General features: G+C 37.1%; 2 protein-coding genes across 2 annotated transcripts; both read left to right on the top strand.

Annotated features, from left to right (window-relative positions):
* Window positions 1–1,437: 1,437 nt before the first annotated feature.
* On the top strand, window positions 1,438–6,951 carry LOC116304398 (trypsin-2). Its single transcript, XM_089027829.1, has 5 exons — window positions 1,438–1,568; window positions 2,941–3,142; window positions 4,968–5,120; window positions 6,157–6,389; window positions 6,668–6,951. The coding sequence occupies exons 1-5, from the start codon at window positions 1,508–1,510 to the stop codon at window positions 6,826–6,828; spliced, it is 810 nt and encodes a 269-aa protein (XP_088883955.1). The 5' UTR covers window positions 1,438–1,507; the 3' UTR covers window positions 6,829–6,951.
* A 1,831-nt stretch (window positions 6,952–8,782) lies between these two features.
* On the top strand, window positions 8,783–21,542 carry LOC116304397 (CUB and peptidase domain-containing protein 2). Its single transcript, XM_089027190.1, is given in 15 exon segments — window positions 8,783–8,849; window positions 9,132–9,252; window positions 9,254–9,307; window positions 10,097–10,248; window positions 10,647–10,877; window positions 11,041–11,198; window positions 12,729–12,837; window positions 13,827–13,958; window positions 14,891–15,141; window positions 16,374–16,458; window positions 16,548–16,658; window positions 18,226–18,421; window positions 19,117–19,266; window positions 20,461–20,693; window positions 21,230–21,542. Coding segments are annotated over 15 exon segments (2,196 nt in total). The 5' UTR covers window positions 8,783–8,797; the 3' UTR covers window positions 21,391–21,542.
* The last annotated feature ends 520 nt before the right edge of the window (window positions 21,543–22,062 follow it).

Here is a 22,062-nt window from a genome sequence, read left to right as displayed (position 1 = left end):
GATTTTTGAAATATTATTTAACTGGTTTTAAAGATTTTTTTCACTGATCACTGGCGCCCCACGTCTGCCGTGAACGAAATTTTAAAAATCTCTATTGTCACCTGTATGTCAAAACAGGTGAACAAATATGGATCCACCACGCATGCGCAGCATCTATGCTTTTGTAGAGTATTTTGTTTGGCAATAACTGATTATTTTTAGTTTTGTTTTGACCTTCATAATACATGGTAATTCAGAACAATGTTTGCCGGCCTCTTGTTGGAGACTAATATGTTTGGAAAAAATTTTTACTTCTTAACAATTGATAGTTTTCAACCATTCCCAAGAGAATTAAACAACGAAAGACACATCGGCCATGTTGGAGGATATAACAAGAATTGTCAATGAATTCTTTTGTTAAAGTCCTCCAACATGGCCGACGTGAAAACCATCAATAGTAAGATTAAAGAAAAAACACAAAATTAACAAATATCAAAAAGAAACACGCTCGCTTAAATTAACTCAAGGCAACATGGTCGAGTGGTCTTAGCGTCGGTCTCGCAATCCGGTGGTGCCGGTTTATTCAAATTTGAACCTTGCTACCTCGACTGAATGCTTTGTGTTTAACAAGTGAACCGATTTATGGAAAATGGGGAATTACGTAACAATTGCGCGCGCAATTTGTATCCAGACACCTGAGTGGGGGATTAGAAACACATTACATTAGACCTCCAAATAGGGTCTTTTGAGCGTCACATGGCGAAAGTGCTCATTTGAGCCTCTACTCCATCGAACTTGGGAATCAGTAATGATGAAAGGGTAAATTTTACACCGTGAAAAGATGAAAACACTTACTGATATTTAGGACGCTATTCCTTCGTCGGAGTCAAAGAGGGATTGGGAATCTGCCGGTTCACCAGCTTAAGTGGGCAAAACATAAATAATTTCAGGTGGAAAGTGACACCTCAGTTTTACAAATTTTCTTCATTTTACTTGGCTAACATTTTCTCTCCATCAACTGCTTACACCTTTTTCTTTTTTTTTTTTTTTTTTTTTTTTTAATAATAATTTCGCTAATTTTCCTTCCCTCTCCCTTCTTTTTTCGGCTTTGTTGTTCTGTGGTTTGATTTTTTCAAATGCTTTGTTTTCGGCGAATTCATTTGCTCTTCAAAACATTGGGATCTAAAACTCGAAGTGGTGCTATCCTTGATTAAATAATCACACTACTGACTGCCAGACTGCAAAACTACCAGTGATTTGAAAATGGATATAACTAAAATGTCAAAAAGTCATTTATATAATCCGTTGATAAATGATAATTGCTGTTGGTGTGTGCTTTTCTTGCCGCCATTCGTCCTGATTTTTGACACATAACTCAAATATCTTAATACCTTCTTTTATGCTATTTGTACAGACGGCCGAATTGAATGGTATTACGAGTTAATTAAGTAGAAAATAATGGTATAAAATAACTCTGAGGACTAAAAAATATCGGCTTTAGTCAACGGCTTTTGAATACAGTACTGTCATGGCGCTGATGTGGACCATCTTGATCTGTTTCGTTGGAGGAGCACTATCAAAGAGCGTACGTAAGTTTTTCCAATTTTTTCTTTATATCATTCTTTTAAGCTTCTTTGTTTTGTTTTGTTTCGTTTTGTTTTGTTTTGTTTTGTTTGTTTTTTTTGCTGTTGTTGTTTTTTTCTTCTTCTTCTTTTCTTTTTTTTGCCATTGATGACACTCGAATTACCAAGAACACTTTGATACTTTTGTGACTTTTTTTCAAAACTGAATACTCTAAGTCATCCCTTGAACCAATCAATTTAAATTGGAAACATGATGTATTTTGATCACTTGGTGTATTTGAGCTTAATGCTTCATTTTAGAGGGTTTGTAACACTAGGAAGTCCAGGAAATAGAAAATAATAATAATTAAAAAAAACAAAGTAAAAAAATGTTTCTTTCTTTTTTTGAGACTAGGATTTATTGGACTTCCGGTATAAGAGCGCATGCGTTCAAAGGCTTGCCATCCCCCCCCCCCATTTTGTTTCCTATCTCTAATTTTTAAACACAGAACTCTTTTTGAAAGCATGATTTTCATTGATTATACAGTCAATTCAAAAAACGTTGTCGTCGACCGACTCAAGCCTACGCGACTGGAACGAAAGGAATATGGGTAAAAATCACTGAAGCGGTTAAATATTCGTTCTGAATTAATTGTTCCCGCTAGTAATAAGATAATAATGGCGAGAAACAATCCATCAAATGCATGTCTTTGGGTTTAGGGAAAGAAAAAAAAAAGTAGTTATGATTCAATTCACAATTTCGAAAATATGAAGGCATTAAAAAAACGTTTCCTTCAACAATTCCCGCCTTGCCTACGAAGGTTCGTGCTGTAAACCAGGCATAACTAGTCAGATAAAATTATGGAGTCAACTCGGCTTCAATGATTGCTACTCAGAGATCCTTTCGGTCCAGTCTCGTTGGCTTGAGTTGGTCGACGACAACATTTTTTGAATTGACTGTATTTCCCTTCAGGAAAATTGTGCATGCGCCAAAAAAAAATGGATTATGCTCATGTTGCCCACGCTGCAGCAGTTAGGGATTTTCAAAGAGGCATGTTTCCTCGTACGCTACGTTTTCCTCAACTAATGCCTGGTTGATCTTTTGCTCACTGGGGCCAGCTAAATAGTGTGAATTTTCATTTCTGTGGCCTCGAAGCTTTATACTTCGTATCACATGCGAGCGGAATTTGTTGGATATCGCAGAAAGAAAAGGGAATGACACATGGTATGTCATTCGAATACAAAGAAGCAGTTCTATTCCTCTGTCCGCAAATCGAACTGGCGAACTGATAAGATTAGTTGGCCATATTGCATTGCCTGACTTAAATCAGCCCAGAATTTGATTTTCTGGTTTTATAAAATCAATGCCAATACTTTGCTTTGTTTTGTATTGTTTCAGCTTTGTGCGGAACTCGTCCACACACCAGGATAATTGGAGGCCAGGCGGCTCAGCATGGGGACTGGCCTTGGCAAGCAATGTTTCGCTTATACATTAAAAACCGCTGGCGACAATGGTGTGGGGGCTCATTGATTTCTCCTCAATGGGTTCTAACAGCAGCGCATTGTTCTTTTGTTTGGCAAAAAAAGAACATAAGAGTAAGGTAGATGCAACCGTATCATTATTATTATTATCATTATTATTATTATTATATTACATTATTATTATTCTCTTTTATATATATATATATATATATATTATAAATGGATATGTATTTTTTATTGTAGGATATGAAGAGATAATATATCTATATAGATACAAAATACAATTTTTTTTTTCTTTAAAATTATTATTATTATTATTATTATTATGAAATAAAAATATGATTATTACTATTATTATTATTATTATTATCATTATTATGAAATAAAAAATATTATTATTATTCCTATTATTATTATTATTATTATTATTATTATTATTATTATTATTATTATAGGTTTAACTTTTTTAACTTCTTATTTCAACTTCATTGACATTTTTTGTTACATGATTACAGCTAGAATATTGCGGACATGAAGAGTCTAAGCGAATATCTGTATGATTGAATTTAGAAAGATGTATACGAATTAACAATTGTTCAGGCGTTTGTTTTTGTTTTTTTTGTTTTTTTTTGTTTTTGTTTTTGTTTTGTTTTTTTCTTCTCCATCTTCTTCTTTCTTCTTCTTCTTCTTCTTCTTCTTCTTTATATAACATATAAAACTTCTGCAAAAAAGTGATAATAGATAGAATATATTATTTCATATAAGTTGCTAAAAAGTATTAATCGTAGTGATCGTTTTTGGCTTTTTTTTTTTTTTTTTTTTTTTTCTTTCTTTCTTTTCATTACTTTCTAACTTTTTCTCTATAATATAACTATATTTTCTTGTTATATTGTACTGCATTCCCGCGTCTATAGTCTTGACCCAAAGGGTCGTTTCCCATTTTCCACTCCGCAAACAAAAAGAAAGTGCCCAATCCCCACTCCTTTCTGACAAATGCTATAAAAGAATATATCTGTGTTTCAGGTTAAAGTCAGTGTAAAATTAGGAGTACCTTTCACCTTTCTACTTCTTAGTATACATTTATGCAAATACCTAATCTATTCAGTATATTTAATGATATGCAAAACAGAAAACTCGCATTATTTATTATTTGTTTCATTCAGTGAATGTCAAAATATTTTATTCTCGTGTTTTACATCCTACAGATTATAAATCAATTGGTTTTGAGGGTTAAAAAAGTAAAATTGCAATATGCATCTCATTAGGTATTTGTATAAATGCATAAATGTATACTACAACATTTCTGCAATCTAGTGTATGTATATATATTTTGTTGTTGTTGTTGTTGTTGTTTTTTGTTTGTTTGTTGTTTTTTTTGTTTGAGGTGTTTAAGCGATCTTCATCTGAAAAAAGGGAGCTGTGCTTTCCTGGTTTTTCAAACTGATTTTACAAAATATATTTTCAACACGTTTCTATTTTGTATTTGGAACAATCACGAAATATTTATTCATTTCGTCACAAGTTATAACGGAGCATATACTTAAGAAAAATTGGTAGCCCATTCACCAGATCGAAATATGGCAACCAATTTGAATAACTGCGACTGACTGTACTAACCTCGTGGAACTATAAAAGCCTTTTCATATGTATGTTAGGCTAGTCAATCACCACATTTCGATTCGGTGTAAAGATTTGATTTTTCATTGCTTGACTACGTCACTTCCGTCGGTAAGTACGTCGATCAGTACGCCCGTTCTTTCCCTTCTATAATATTGCTAATATTTTGTACTGCTTCTACTATCTACCCAAAGGGGAGTTTCCCATTTCCCAGTCCCCACGCAACAAAAAAGTGCCCAATCTCCACTAGTTTCTGAAAAAGGCTATTAAAAACATATGTCTGTTTGTCTGTATTTTTTCATAATCTATTTGTTTACCGTGTTGTAGGTTGGGTGCTTATAAACGCGAGGGTCACGTGATGGGAACCGAACAAGATTTTAATGTTAGCCGTATCATCAACCATGAATCATTCGGGTCACCCGCGAGTTTCGCTCACGATATCGCTCTTCTCAAGCTAGACAGGCCAGCAATATTGAACAGGTTAGAGATACAACTGTATGACTGACTAGTGACCTTGGCAAGATAAAGGTTTTTTTTTTTCATACAGAGATGCAGCATTGATTTATGAGAAAACAATTCAATTCCCCATCCCACCTCACTTGATTTCAATATTGGGTGACAACAAGTTTCCTGTTTTGAAAAGTTTTGGAAATGATCTCCAATATCTTCAAATATTTTCAGTGTGTCAACACATTTTGCTAGATATTGTATCACACAGCTTTGGTGTAATGCTTTCCCATGCTTTCCCTAGAGAAACTTTTTTTCTTTAACGGTAACACGAAAGAAATAAAACACATGAATTTGGATACGACTCAATCAAATCTTATTCTTAAGAGAATGACATGACGTGGTTTGAAATGGAAAAACCAAAGGCCAAAGGTAAAGAGGTCTATATTTCAGACGACGTGTCCACAAAAAAGCCCAACAATGCAGGATCGGAAATTTATATGGTATATCTAGTTCGTTCTATAATATAATTGGCAGAAGTTCGGAAGTCCATATATGCAATCATTTCGAAAAAAATCTTCGTTTTCAACTGGACGGAAAAGGAATGTGGACAAAAAATCACGGAAGCGATATAATATTTGTTTTGTGAGTCATCGTTCCCGCTAGAATGATAATAATGGCGAGCATGCAACAACCCATTAAATGGAAGTATTTCCGTTTGGGGGGGGGATGCAGTTATAATGCAGTTTACAATTTCGAAAATATTAAGGCATTGAAAATTATCCTTCAACAGTACCCACTCGTCAGCATAGGACGCGTCTTTTAAGTCCGATACATAACTATATTAATCAGATAAAATTTTGCAGTCAACTGCTTCAGTGACTTCTAACTATTATCCCTTGAGTTAGTCGACGATAATGATTTTTTGAATTGACTGTATAACAGGTTTTCTTAAACTTATAGCGAGCTCTGTCCCATATCATAGTCTCACTTCTATATACGCTTATTAGGATACTTCTGAGTCGTGGTTTAACTGCAATAAGGACTATTGACTTGATTTATTCAACAGATATGTCCACCCCGTGTGTCTTCCCTGGAACATCCCAGAAGTACGTCCCGGAAATACGTGCTACATCACAGGATGGGGTGATACGAGTTTTGCGGGACCAGACGCTGATGTTCTTCGCCAGGCACAAGTGCCCATTGTCAATCAAACTACATGTGAAAAGTCATATCCTAATAAAACTCATGGATCTATGATTTGTGCCGGACTCAAGCAAGGGGGAATTGATACTTGTCATGGTACGAAAAGATGAATGGAAGGATGGAAGGATGGAAGGATGGAAGGATGGAAGGATGGAAGGATGGAAGGATGCAAGGATGGAAGGATGGAAGGATGGAAGGATGGAAGGATGGAAGGATGGAAGGATGGAAGGATGGAAGGATGGAAGGATGGAAGGATGGAAGGATGGAAGGATGGAAGGATGGAAGGATGGAAGGATGGAAGGATGGATGGATGGATGGATTGATGGATGGATGGACAAAGGAGGTAAAGCCATTATTGTTATTAATATTTCAAGGTGATTCTGGTGGACCAATGGTGTGTGAGAATGGAGGCAGATTCTACCTTCACGGCGCCACCAGCTGGGGACACGGATGTGCTTTCCCTGACTATTATGGCGTCTATGCACGAGTCAAGTACTTTCACTCATGGATACAGAACAAGACTGCAACCAACTGATTGAATAAAAAGAGAGCGCGAAAGATGTGATGATTTACTAGCTAAGCAATGTCAATAATCATTTCTTGCAGTTTTACTGCGATAGTAAATTGATGAGAAAAAGTAAAATTAGTGATTCAGGAATCGTGGTCCATGTACTATGAACTTCAAATCTCATCCATCCATCCATATACAATCATTTATGCATTTATTTATTTATTCGTTGGATGATACCCATCCACCCATCCACCCATCCGCCCATCCGCCCATCCGCCCATCCGCCCATCCGCCCATCCGCCCATCCGCCCATCCGCCCATCCGCCCATCCGCCCATCCGCCATCCGCCATCCGCCCATCCGCCCATCCGCCCATCCGCCCATCCGCCCATCCGCCCATCCGCCCATCCGCCCATCCGCCCATCCGCCCATCCGCCCATCCGCCCATCCGCCCATCCGCCCATCCGCCCATCCGCCCATCCGCCCATCCGCCCATCCGCCCATCCGCCCATCCGCCCATCCGCCCATCCGCCCATCCGCCCATCCGCCCATCCGCCCATCCGCCCATCCGCCCATCCGCCCATCCGCCCATCCGCCCATCCGCCCATCCGCCCATCCGCCCATCCGCCCATCCGCCCATCCGCCCATCCGCCCATCCACCTATCAACCCATCAGGCCTTCAACCCATCCATCGTGTTTATCACTTGTAATTCTCTTTCTTTCTTTCTTTTTTATTTTTTGCGATATTCGTACTTTAGGTTATTTTGTACAGTAAAAACACCGGTTTTGAAAATTAGTTTTTTTTAAAAATAATATTCGTTTTAAAGCATTTTTTGGGAAAAGTAAGATCAGCTGGATAATAAATAACATGACTTGATATACATTCTAGGGTGGAATAAGAGTGGACATTTTTTCTCGTCTTTGTATCTTGTCTCACCAAATCGGGCTTGACAAAAAACAGCAGACTCGAAAAAAATTCCACCCATATTGCACCCTAAAATATCAAATAAGATTTATGTAGTGCAAAGTCCTTGACTTAATATTTATATATTAGCACAAATTAGTGAGCACTTCTTCATTGTGTTGTTTGCTTACGATATATTATTTAAAATATTTTATTTCTCTTCAATCGTATAGAAATTTAGTATAGTTAATGGGGCTACATGCTGTCCAATTTGGAAATAATTGGATGAAGAAAAAAAAAATCCGAGGACTGACAAAACTGGAAGAGGCTGATAGGCCGAATCCAATTTAGCAGTCAGAGGAAATTTTTTGAATTCAATTATTTCCAAATTGGACAGACATGTAGTCCTATTGCAGATTTATTATATCATCCCAAACTATACTAGACTGATTCCACAAGTCCATAGTTTTCCTCTCGAAAGAACGCGAATGGAAACAATTCAAATCAATCTTTAATTTGGACACTGGGAAAGATGATTTGAAAATGATACAATAGTTGCTTATATGGGATTATAGAGTGATGTGATACAATTAATGTAATAATTGTATCATCGTTCTATAATATATTACCTACTAATGTAACATATTTAATTCCCCTTAAATCGTAGGTCGTCAATAGAATGTAACTCAAAGGGTATAAACTTCAGTTTTGTCTTTGGATTTTTTCAAAGTGTGTATTATTGCCAGCAGTATGTCATACATTTGCAGGTTGAATCGACTAAAGCTTCAGCAAAAATAAATAATCTTAACCTTTGCAAGTTCAGCTTGTTTGAAGTGCGTCATTTTGAGAGGAATGAATAATCTTCACAAGAAAATTGACAGCTCTATTTCTTTTATCCTTGTGACAGATGCTTAGCTCGAGTAATTGTTCAAAAACCGCCAAATTAAAGCTTTGCTGGAAAAGTTCTGTGCAGTTGTTCAGATGATTTTCAGACTTCTAATTTAATCGTCTCTCATAAGCCTATAAATATCGCTAAGGATGGCCACAATAGAGGCCCTTGCATCCTCTTGTGACACCCTTAGCTTCAAAGATGTACGTGCTTGTTATCCTTCTTTGTTTTATTGGTGGAGCTTTGTCTCAGAGTAAGTAAAATTATAATATATATTTTTTTACTTTCTCCAATTCTTATCTTCATTAGCTTACTCCTTGGTGGAGTGATCAAATTTTCTTTTCGTGACAACATGGTAGAGCTGCGTAATAACGTGCGAAAACAGTTTAATGACATAGTTTCATCGCCAATAATTGAATATTTTCTTTGCTGAGACCTCAAAAAAATTAATTTAAATTCGATATATTTATAAGGTTAAATTCCTTTTTAAAACACCTTTCACGACGAACATTACTAAGAAGACGATGTCTTTCAGCTTCATGTGGTGTTCGCCCCAACACGAGGATTGTAGGAGGTCAGGCAGCACAGCATGGTGATTGGCCGTGGCAGGCGATGCTTCTTGCCCGACGTGGTAAACGATGGGGACAGTTCTGTGGTTGTTACAGCTTCACATTGTGTCGATAAAAAGAAAGCCAATCAGATTCAAGTGAGGTAGTATAAGTGTTTGTCTTTTTGCATTACTTGATTAAGTAATAAGGCAGGTTTCATGGACACGAGTGAAAAACGTCTGCGCATGCTCTGAATCCTTATGGAAATTAGTCAAATCATATGTAAATTTGACTTTCAAACATGCCTGATAAATTGGACTTCACAAATTGCCAAAACTTAGTGTCAAAACTTAAGGGTAATTCTTTCATATTGTGTTTGCTAATACAGTATCTTGGTCTGACAAAAGTATACTCTCGAACTTTTTAGTATACTTGGAGAAAACAAACATTTATTTTCTCACTCGAACTCTTCAAATACTTAGAAAACGTGCTAAAATGCACGCATGCGCAAACGATTTTTTCTAGTGTCGGTTTCATGTAGTTGTGATGAGTTGGAATCTTGAATGGATGAATCTGAATTTAGTACAGTAAAAAAAAAAAACTACTCTTAACAATAGATTAAATAAAATACAATGCAAGACCACTTGTTATTCCCTAAAGTATCATTTCCTTATGAAACTCAAATTGACTCATCAACCTTTAAAAATAATTTTATATTTCCTTAGCTTTCGACCGACAAGGTCATCCTCAGAGGAACTAAAATACGTTACAATATTAACAAAATCTACGCGATCAAACGTTGTACATATGCGCGAGCAAAAGAATCGCGCGCACAAATGAAAGCACGAGCATATATGTGGATATAGTTCAAACAAATAATTTTATTCTCAAGAGAATGACACGTGGTCTAAAATGTCAAAAACATTACGAGCAAGTCTTTACTTCTTTTCAGACTTGGTGCTCACAAGCGTAACGGACTCGTAGGTACAGAACAGGACTTCAAAGTCAGCAAGATTATTATGCACGAGTTGTATGGATCACCTATTTCCTACAGTCATGACATCGCGTTATTGAAGCTTGACAAACCAGCAATTTTCACCACCTATGTTTAAATAGCCTTTTAAATGTTGGTTAGAGTGAGATTAACGTTCTCGTTGAATATTTCAAAAAATTTGGTAAACCTGTTGTCCTTGTTCTTGTCCTTGTCCTTGTCTTTGTCTTTGTCCACGTCCTTCTCCTTTTAATAATATTTTACAACCACCACTCCCCATACGGGGCTCTTTCGTGAGGTTCCCTCTACACGCACTACCACTACGTTCTATATTTACAACACACAACACTCAATTCACATGTGACGACCGCAGGGCTCGAACCAGCGACCCGACGCGTTGGACTCACAGCGGTGAAAGAAGACGCGTTAGCCGCGAACGCCACCCATGCTCATAATGTCCTTGTCCTCATAAATTTAATCGTAAACGTTAACAACTTTCTCTGGCACAGACATATTCACCCCGTCTGCCTACCGGCATCCATCTCAGATGTTGCACCGGGAAGCAACTGCTACATCACTGGATGGGGAACAACAAGCTCTGGTGGAGCTGCTCCTGATGTCCTCCATCAAGCCACAGTACCCATTGTTAGCCAGGCAGAGTGTCTACGATCCTATCCAAATGAAATCCATGACTCGATGATTTGTGCTGGACTTCAAGAAGGAGGAGTTGATGCTTGTCAAGGTCAGTGGATTCATGGATGGATGGGTAGATGGATATATATCTTTTGGATGGATGGATGGATGGATGCATGCATGCATGCATGCATGCATGGATGCATGGACGCATGGATGCATGGATGCATGGATGGACAAAAGGCGTAAGCTATTATTATTACTATTTTCAGGTGATTCTGGTGGACCAATGGTGTGTGAGAATGGAGGCAGATTCTACCTTCACGGTGCCACCAGCTGGGGATACGGATGTGCTTTTCCTGACAAGTACGGCGTCTACGCACGCGTCAAGTACCTTCACTCATGGATCCAGAAAAAAATGGCCAACAACTAATTAAACTCATTATTCAATGAACTTCATCGTATATTCTAAGACAAACTATTGGTAGCTAAACATGCTTATTGTCTGTGATAACATGGAGCAATAAAGATAGCAATCTAATCTCATGTGATAATTATTTAGAACATTAACTTTTGTTATTTCTTTTTCGGGATCCCTTTTGTCAAAAAAAGAAGGGGAAGTCTGAGGAGAGGTTGATTTTTTGAAACGTAGTTGCGGTAATGGTAAAATTAGACAGACGTTAAACTTACTTTGAGTAAGCCCCTTCGTTTTCATAGCTTCCTGGATGTTTTCCCAGACGTCCCGCATATCTTTGTCCATACAAAAACCTTCTACTTTCTCTTACACCACTGTTATCACTGCTGTCCTGATCGAGGCAGCAGGCGTCGTGACATAAAAATCGTTACATTCATTCCTTCCATGTTTGAAAAGCTCAGTGTCATAAGTGTGTCGTGCTGTTATTCTTATTTTTATAATTTCTCATGATTCGTCGATTCACTTACCGTGCATTTCTATTCAAACATTTTGAAAGATAAAATTGCTAGAAATCCTTAAGAAACTAACATTACACATTTGATAATACTATTCGGTTGTAATCATCTACAAAAGATCATTCAACAAATAGCATTAAGACACACTTTACACCCAAACAGCTACGTACATATTGGTGTTGTATCTATTGTCCACTTTCTAGTATTTTAAGCGCTCGTTGTTTACAGAACATTTGGAAAACAATCAATAAATCCAAAAGTTATTGAAAAAGTTGAAATGTTATATTTAAAGTATATTTTTATAAATAGATGTATCGAAGGCATAAGGCAAGACATCAAGCTGCAAAAGGATCGCAATTCGCCTTGTTCAAACAAAACTCAATTAGAAAAATAAGCTATTGATTTATCTATTTCTCTTTTTTAAAAGACAGATAGTTCCTATGGTCAACGGGAGAAGATATTTCATCTAATTCGTCTTTCTATTTTTCCATTTCTTTCTTTCTTTCTTTCTTTCTTTCTTTCTTTCTTTCTTTCTTTTTTCTTTCTTTTTCTCTTTTTTTCTTTCTTTCTTTTTTAATTAAAGCACGTTGTGTATCAATTCAAAAATCTCGAAACTGAAGACTTTCTATTACTATACAAATAATAAACTTATTCACTAATTTCTCACTCTTTTTTATTTCTTTAATTAATTCTTTTTAACTTTTAGAAATCCTACAAGTGTAATAAAAAAGGTTCAAAAAGGCTAGAAAACAATGCTATAATACTCAAAAACAATCAAGCATTACTTTAAGTATTCGTAGATAAAGTTTTTTGTTAAATAATAAATCAAATAAACAATGCAAACCCATTGTTCACTGTTAGTCTTGCTAATGTAACTCAACATAGCGATTTCTTTTTACATTTTAAAGGATTAACCAAAATTTGACCAACTGTTAACTTGTTATTTCAGATGTTTAGGAACTATATCTTCAAATACGCCCTGCACCAAAAGTATATCATTGAATCTAGTATAAAACCGAAAGCCTTGTAGGTGCTAGTTCACTCACATCTATTGTACATCAGAGATTCGTTCTCAATTCTAATAACGATGCTGGTCATTGCTGTTCTTTGCCTCGCTGCTACGGCTCTGGCCGCCCAAGGTTTGTATATATATTTTTTGTTTTCTTTAGCATGAGAATTAGGAACTTGTTACAAAAATAGTAAGGTTTTGTATATGATTCTGGTATTATTCGACTTTTTCCACTTCTTGTTTCCAACACGGTTCTGTTACTTTTTTGTCATGTATGAAACTACAACTTTTAGATATTTTGAAATTCCAGTTCAATCTGTGAGTTAGTCGTTCCCTGACTTAGATCAGCCCAGAGGTTCTTTCAGGGTTCTATCTGTGAGTTAGCCATGCCCTGACTTAGATCAGCCCAGAGGTTGTTTCAGGGTTCAATCTGTGAGTTAGTCGTTCCCTGACTTAGATCAGCCCAGAGGTTGTTTCAGTGTTCGATCTGTGAGTTAGCCATGCCCTGACTTAGATCAGCCCAGAGGTTTTCAGGGTTTGATCTGTGAGTTATTAGCCATGCCCTGACTTAGATCAGCCCAGAGGTTGTTTCAGGGTTCGATCTGTGAGTTAGCCGTGCCCTGACTTAGATCAGCCCAGAGATTGTTTCAGGGTTCGATCTGTGAGTTAGCCATGCCCTGACTTAGATCAGCCCAGAGGTTTTCAGGGTTTGATCTGTGAGTTAGCCGTGCCACACTTAGATCAGCCCAGAGATTGTTTCAGGGTTCGATCTGTGAGTTAGCCATGCCCTGACTTAGATCAGCCCAGAGGTTTTCAGGGTTTGATCTGTGAGTTAGCCGTGCCACACTTAGATCAGCCCAGAGATTGTTTCAGGGTTCGATCTGTGAGTTAGCCATGCCCTGACTTAGATCAGCCCAGAGGTTTTCAGGGTTTGATCTGTGAGTTAGCCGTGCCAGACTTAGATCAGCCCAGAGATTGTTTCAGGGTTCGATCTGTGAGTTAGCCATGCCCTGACTTAGATCAGCCCAGAGGTTTTCAGGGTTTGATCTGTGAGTTAGCCATGCCCTGACTTAGATCAGCCCATTCTTGTTATATACTCATTTATTCATTTTACTCTAGATTTTTCCTGCAACTTTGACAGCGGTAACTGTGGATTTATCCAACGAACTGACGACAAGTTTGACTGGACAAGACAGTTTGGTGACACACCCTCATGGGACACAGGGCCGTTTACTGATGCATCTGGTTCAGGTAAAACGCTTTTAAACTTAAAAGCTCTATGAACTAACTTATTCTAAATAAACCGGTTTCGAGTTCCAAATTAACGCTGGGTTTTTTTGATCACAGACTCATTTACACAGGGTTAACCTCGGTTCTGTCTAGAATATTCACGTGTTCCAGTCAAGGTCCGTCGAGTTTCAAAGTGTTTATATTGTTGAAGTCGTGCATTCTTTACTTTACCGTTGCTATTATTTTGAATACTTATTAATTTCATTATAGTAATTATCGTATGCTGTCTGTTGGCTTATAGAATAAATAATTATTTATATGTCCAAAACATGCGACGGTACTGTTATTGATAATAACGGAACGAGGCAAAACGTTTCCAATTGTGAAAAACAGTTGCGTTCTTATTTTTTTTCTTTTTTCTTTGGTTTGTTTGACTGGAACTTTTGCTGCACTAAACGTCCCCGTTTCTGTTTTTGAGGTTTAGTCGTATCTCGCCAGATTTTGTGTAGAGTATTTATGTGTCCAAGTAAAGATCTGTTGAACTTCAACGTGTTCATATTGTTGAAGTTGTGTATACTTCACTAAATATATATATACCGTTTGAATGTGTGAATTTTTTGAAACTGAAATGAGAGTAACCCTAGTTAAAGAGTCTATAATCAAGCAACACAGTGGTAATTTGACTTTAATCTCTGAGGCCTATTTATCCAATTGAAAAAAAGGCATACTTTTATGGTATTTCAGTTGTTTGTGCTCCTAAATTTTACATTTCTTTGTTTGTAAAAATGATATGTTGGGTTTCCTGTGTTCATCTATTTTTCTGTCTAATCAGGTCACTATATGTATACCGAAGCCTCCTACCCAGTTGTTTGCCCACCTAAATTTTAAATTTCTTCATTTGTAAAAATGATATGTTGGGTTTCCTGTGTTCATCCATTTTTCTGTCCAATCAGGTCACTATATGTACACCGAAGCCTCCTACCCACGCAGACCCGGTGACAATGCCAAGATAGAAACACCCAAAGCCTATTCCTTCGATGGCGGTAACAAGTGCCTTCGATTCTATTACTACATGTACGGTGCTGATATGGGAACATTAAAGGTTTATGTGGGAAATAAGATGATCTTTGAAGACTATGGTGACCTTGGAGAGTTTTGGTATACCGCTGATTTCTTTGTACCGGTGTCTCAGGGAACTCACAAGGTATTTACAATCAATGACGACTCGTATCTTCTATAGGTATTCGTGGTGAAGGTTCTGTTAATTACTTCGGTTGCATGCTGCATCTTATAACTTAGAACTTACATCTTACAATAGTCCACTTCACAGATCCAGGCGCCATCTTGAAAGGTAACCGTGCCTCCATCGAAGCGAGACGAACGTTGAGCTTGCAATGATAGAGAGCATTTTTTAACACCTTGGACAATTGTTCACATGTGTTCGTCTTGCTTCGATGCAAAGGCATTGCTACCTTTCAAAATGGCGCAGGGAACTGTGAAGGGGACTTTATTGCCCAAGGTGTTATAATAGTCTCTTCGTCTCGCTTCCATGCGAAGGCACCTTTCAAGATGGCGCACGCAACTTTGAAAGGGACTATTGGATTTTTACTTATTAAGCTCATGGTATTATATTGATATGTAAATAATGTCAACACCAAACAAAATACACCCCAAAAAAACAACAACAACAACAAAAAACGTGCAGACAAGGTTTGAGAAAATGCTTGTCGTTGTTATCTTTTGCTGGTTGTATTCACATTACCCATAGTGCAATTCGGGCTTGGTATCCAACCATTTTTTGAAAATCGCCTTCGTCAGAAATGTACAATGAAATACTAACCAGCTCAGTCTCGCAGGGAATTATGGGTCAATTTTAAGCACGTTTGAGTGCTTGTTTCTTTTATCTCTTTGGAGCAAGCCGATATACGCGCGATGCGATTGTTTTAACGGGAACAACTACAATTAGATTAATATACCCAGTTTGCACAGGAACCAAGCAATGCGGTTTTAATGAGTTTCCATGGCCACGTGAGCTAGTGCAGCCTATCTATACCTAAACTTTCCCAATTAGTGTATGTAATAGGACTCCATGCTGTCCAATTAAGAATTAATTGGACGAGGAAAATTCCGAGGACTTCCAAAATTGGATAAGGCCGTAGGCCGAGTCCAATTTGGCAGTCAGAGAAATTTTTCGAGTCTAATTATTTCTTGATTGGGGAGCATGAAATCCCATTACCTATTAATCATAAAGCTGCCTAATTAATCCCATATCAACAGACCTGTTCAATTAAGAAAAGAAAAATTGGACAGTTACCTATATGGGATTAATGAGAAGCTGTATAATTAATATTTAAAAATGATCAGTATGCCGTGTGATTTGTGTTCGTACCTTGTTTACCATAACTAGTTTTTCTATTATGATCCTTATTATTTCAGATTATTTTCGAAGGAATCATTGGATCTGGCTATAGATCAGATATCGCCATTGACGACATTGTTCTTGAAGATTGTTCAAGCTCAAGTAAGAAAAAGAAATTGAAAAAAATACTTAATTCTATCGATATATTTTTTAAACTAAATAATTACATTTTGACATCTATTTTGTTTCAGACACTCCTCCTCCTCCACCACCAACACAGGCTCCCACACCTCCTCCACCGACACAGGCTCCTACCCCTCCCCCACCTGTTACTGATGGTGCCACACCCCCTCCCCCCTCAGGTAAGCAGCTTTTGTTATCTATTTGTTATCAGAGTTATTAGAAGTATTTTATTCATTAGAGTTTCAATAGACCTTAATCGTGGTGTGACACCTTATTCGTGGTGTGACAATGTTTTCCCAATTCAGCGTGACGAACCTCCAGGGGATTCATTTTCTTTTGTTTTTACTCTTCGAAAAATTCATGAGTATCCCAAAGGATACGAAAGGAATAACGATGATATCCCGACGAGTTGCAAAACAGTAGCTCTTCATTCCCCCAGAGGTTTGCCAGTCACGCTGAATTGGGAAAACTTTAAAAATAAGGTCTATTCATTGTTCAATCTACCAGTTGCTAAAGAAAATTAACATGAATATGGAAATAACTTAAACAAAGAATCTTAATCTCAAGAGAATGACACGTGGTTGAAATTTGAAGTCATTGTGCTCAAGATAAAGAGAATGTTTTCCCATTTCAGACCACGTGTCATAAATCCCGGCCATATAAGCATCATTTCTTAAGTTAACAGTTGCAAATGAGAAGACATACAGTCCTTTGACTAAACGTTGTCGTTGATCGGCTTCATCCCTACGCGCCTAGACCGAAAAGGATAACGGGTAAATTACCCAGAACTTGCGTCATCCAAACTGCTCACCAGTTTAAATCTTCGCCGTATGCTTGAGGCACGATTTTAGCAAATTAAATGGGATCGAAAACAGCGAGCTCAAGACGTGTTAGATAACATATGCGACAGCTAGTAACTGTGAATTAATTATCCCCATGATCCTGTTCGGTCTAGGCGCGTAGGGATGAAGCTGATCAAACGACAACGTTTAGTCAAAAGACTGTATTGTTATGGATACAACTCAAAGAAAAAATCTTATTCTCATGAGAATGACAATGGGTCTGCAATTGCTGGGTTTCACTAGACATCATTTCCTGTCTCGTGCGGAGTGTTCATCAGCTGAATCACAAGTTTTCAATAGTATTCTTTCTGGTTGACAGCACATGGTGGTCAGTGTTTGACCACCATTTGGAGCAGATAATGAGATTCAAAGACTGAGGCCCCGTCCACACGCGCCGTATCCGGAATTTTTTTTTTTTTTTTTTTACGGATACGGATTAGTCCACACGTGTCCTCAAACTTTTGTGACCGTATCCTTAAATTCAACGAAAACGGACACGTGTGGACGGTGAAAACGATTCGAATACGCTGCGTGTGGACGCAAACATTTTTGTATCCGCAAAAAAAATTTTGCGGTTACAAAAATTTCCGGATACGTGTGGACGGGGCCTGAGTGAAATCAAGCCATGGAAAAACTTAATGTCTAACTATTACAGACCAAGCATCATTCTCTATAGTATCTTTTTTTTTTTTGTTTAACGGTTACACTTTTCAAAGAAATGATGCTCAAAAAAAAAAAAAAGAAAAAGAAAGAAAGAAAGAAAGAAAGAAAGAAAGAAAGAAAAGAAAGGAAAAGAAAAGAGATGATGCTCTAGGGAATGAAATGTGGGCAGAAAGGGTCAAACATGCATTACACTCAAAGTAAAGAAGTCTATGAATGATTTTATGCGACTAAAACTTTCCAGGTTCATGTGGAATCAGACCAACAACGAGAATTGTTGGAGGTGCAGCAGCGAATCATGGTGACTGGCCTTGGCAAGCGATGTTGCGTTACGCTTCTAGTGGTACCCAGTTCTGCGGTGGCGCCCTTGTTGCTCCACAGTGGGTCGTAAGTGCTTCACACTGCGTGTCAGGATCGACTCCTGATCAAGTTAATATTAGGTAATGATCGCTTAAATAACAAATTATTTATTTATTTTATATATGATCAATTTAGAGGAATCGAACAGAAGGTAGGGGTAAGCCAGGAAAGAATTTGCAAGGTTATCAATTCTGTAAATACTTCTTTTGGTTAAGAGAAGCTGCTTTATATGACAGACAAATAAAAAGAAGGAAAAAAATGGAAAGGAAGAGGGGAAGAAAAAAAAAAGGTAGAGAGAGTTCAGTAAGGAGATTGGAAAGAAAGAAAAAAAAACACTCCCGATATTAGAATTGCCAAACTAGATGTCCCTTTTTAAATAGTATAAGTTGGATAAATTGTAAAAGAAAGAAAGGAAGGAAGGAAGGAAGGAAGGAAGAAGGAAAGAAGGAAAGAAGGAAAGAAGGAAAGAAGGAAGAAAGAGGAAAAAGGAAAGAGGAAGAAAGAAGAAAGAAGAAAAAGAAAGAAAGAAGAAAACGAAGACGAAGAATCGAGAACGAAAGGAAGGAAGGAAGGAGAGAGGAAGGAAGCAGACGAGGAAGGAGAGACCGCCCGAAGGAATGATGAATAAGAGGAAGGAAGGAAGGAAGAAAGCAAGGAAGGAAGGTAGGAAGCAAGCAAGCAAGGAAGGACGCAAGGAAAGAAAGAAAGAAAGAAAGAAGTCGAAAAGAGGGGCTGATGGCAATAAGCACCCAACATTTCCTTGTATCTTCAACAGGATGGGTGCTCACAAGAGAACATCTGCTGTAGGAACAGAACAAGACTTCAAAGTCGCCAAGATCATTATGCATGAGTCGTACCAATCTCCTAAGTCTTACAGTCATGACATCGCTCTCTTGAAGCTTGACAAGCCAGCCATCTTGAACCAGTAAGTTGAATAATACAGAGTTTTGGATGCAGACTCGCACCCAGTCGCTTCTAGTCTTGTCTTATTGATCTCGCGGTGCATTAAAAAAGCGTGAGCGACGACTGGGTGTAGGTCTGTTTAGGATGCACGATCGCGGATCCTTCGTTTTCGGTTTTGAGGAATGCTGGCGTGTTTATTATTATTATTATTATTATTATTATTATTATTATTATTATTATTATTATTATTATTATTATTATTATTAACATTATATTTTTAGTATAGTATATTTTATTATAGTTTTTCTTTTTCTCTTTTTTTCCCGATTATTATCATAAATAGATATATTTTTTATTGTGGGATATATGAAAAGATAATCTATACGTCGTATATATCTATATAGATACCAAATACATTTTTTTTTCTTAGTGAAGAAATTTAGTACCTAGCTTTAAAAAAAAAAAAAAAAAAATTAACATTATTATTATTATCATTATTATCGTCATCATTATTATTATCATTATTTGTTGTTGTTGTTTTTTTTTTATTTGTTTTTTTGTTTGTTTGTTTGTTTGTTGTTTTTTTTTTGTTTGTTTTTTTGTTGTTTTTGTTGTTTTTTTGTTTTTTTTTTTTTTTTGTCTTTTTTTTTTTTTTTTTTTTTTTTTTTTTAATTTTTTTTTTTTGTCTTTTTTGTCTTTGTTTTTTGTATTTGTATTCATTGGAAAAAATTGCCCATACATTTGGAATGTTTGCTCTTTTTATCTGTTTCCAAAGCAAAAGGTTGTTCTTCAAAAGTAAAGTTATATAGCACAAGTAAATTGCGTGACAAAACATCCTAAATGACCCGTAACTCTTCTGTTCTTTCGCTAAATACCCTAGTTAGCGTGTTTTCGAGACTACGAAACCTAAGAAACCATAAGAGGTGAATGTATAGCCCAACAGATAGTATGAGCTCATAATATCAGAAAAAATACGGTCAATCTATACCATGTAATATAGTCCGTGAATAGTTGAATTAACTGAATCCACTTCTATTTTTGCCTAGATAGTCATTATTTTGAGAAAAGATCCACAAACCGTGTTTTTGAAACATAATTTGTATGGGCTTACATGAGGGGGCGTGAGCTTGAAATCGTAGCTGACCAATTGTTAACAGATTTTTTCTGATATTTTTTGTTTTGTTTTTTTGTACTAAATTCCCTTCCATTTTATCAGGTATACGAATCTAGTGTGTCTCCCAGAATTCATTTCAGACGCGTCCCCTGGAAGCAGTTGTTGGATTACGGGATGGGGAACATTGAGCTCAGGTGGCTCACAGCCAGACCTCCTTCAACAGGCCTCTGTACCAATAGTTGATCAGAGGACATGTAAAAATTCTTATCCCAATGAGATCGATTCGTCTATGATCTGTGCTGGACTGAAGCAAGGAGGAATTGATGCTTGTCAAGGTAATGAAGAAAACTTAATTAGCCGTTTCAGGCCACGTGTTATTCCCTAGAGTATCATTTCTTTGTTTAATGGATGCACATGAGAAGACACATGAATATTGATACAAATAAAACTAGGAATCCTAGGAATTCTCAAGCGAATGACACGTGGTTTGAAAAGGGTGCAAACATAATTACGCCTAAACTAAAGGTTGAGAAAGAAACTGAGGCGAGTTGGTTTTGCAGTGCTTGGAAATATGCCCCCTAAAACAGCCCCACAATTCACTGCGAAACCAACTCGGTTCAAATGTTTCTTCATCCTTGGATCGTGAAATAGTCCATTTTGGTTCATGCGTAATGTTTCCCCTTTCCAGGCACATCTCCATGTTATCGTGGAGGTGTTCTTTTCGATCATTTATTTTGTTCATTTTCAAAAATGGGCTCGTCTCAAGGGAGTAAGGTCACGTGAGCTGTTAGAGTGAGCCGTCTATTCCTTTTTGATTCAGAGCCCCTCTTTATTGCATTCAATTAAGCCTTGCTTTGCTTTCCTTTTCCAGGTGATTCTGGTGGACCAATGGTGTGTGAGAATGGAGGCAGATTCTACCTTCACGGTGCCACCAGCTGGGGATACGGTTGCGCATCTCCTGATAAGTACGGCGTCTACGCACGCGTCAAGTACCTGCATTCTTGGCTCAAAAACAAAATGGCCAACAACTAAAACTCCTTGCTGAAGACCTCAATGACTAATGACTGTCAACTGAGGACATTTTGATTATGGGTTCCCTGTGGTTAAGCGTTCTTATAAATGCATGTATTGATCTTCGTGAATTAAATGAAAAATAATTAAAATAAATAAATGCCTTGAACGAAGGATGGAGGCTCTCTTTTTTTTTCGTTTTTTTTTTTTTTTTTTTTTTCTAATTAGTAATTTACCGTTTTAGTTTGATGCAACGTTTACCCATTACACACCACGTTTCATTCTCTTGAGAATAAGATTCGGCTTCCGCGTTTGAGTTGTATCCAAATCACGTGTTTTCTCATGTGCAATCTTTAAAGAAAGAAATAACACGTGGTCCCAACAGATTGCTAACAAGACTTAAAATACCTCGCGCGCTGATTGGTTGGTATGAAGTCAATTTTGTAAAATGCTGAAGCGTTTTTCGCGGCTTCATTTAATGAAATAAGACTTTTTAAGGCCAATTATGGACTTCTTTAGAAGATATCGCCCTCAAGGTACAAAGCTTTATAGACAGGTTATTACAGTTTTTAAAATATATTTTAAAATTGATAAAAATAGATATTTTTGACCAAGAATTTTTAAAAATAGACTTACCGCAGAAACCAAGAAAATAATACTTTCCTATACACTTCTTGGCGTCCCAAAAGTAGA

The sequence above is a fragment of the Actinia tenebrosa genome, unplaced genomic scaffold (genome assembly GCF_029948245.1).
Source record: "Actinia tenebrosa isolate PJP-AT-01 unplaced genomic scaffold, QUT_ActTen_1.0 PGA_scaffold11__36_contigs__length_13525064, whole genome shotgun sequence".
Lineage (NCBI taxonomy): Eukaryota > Metazoa > Cnidaria > Anthozoa > Actiniaria > Actiniidae > Actinia > Actinia tenebrosa.
Note: the sequence above shows the minus strand (reverse complement) of the source record. Positions and strands in the feature narration are given on the sequence as shown.

Coding starts and splice junctions, on each gene's coding strand:
- LOC116304398 (XM_089027829.1), top strand. CDS start 1,508: ATGGCGCTGATGTGGACCATCTTGATCTGTTTCGTTGGAGGAGCACTA. Junction 3,143..4,967: donor AAAAAGAACATAAGAGTAAG/GTAGATGCAACC, acceptor ACCGTGTTGTAG/GTTGGGTGCTTATAAACGCG. Junction 6,390..6,667: donor GGGAATTGATACTTGTCATG/GTACGAAAAGAT, acceptor TAATATTTCAAG/GTGATTCTGGTGGACCAATG.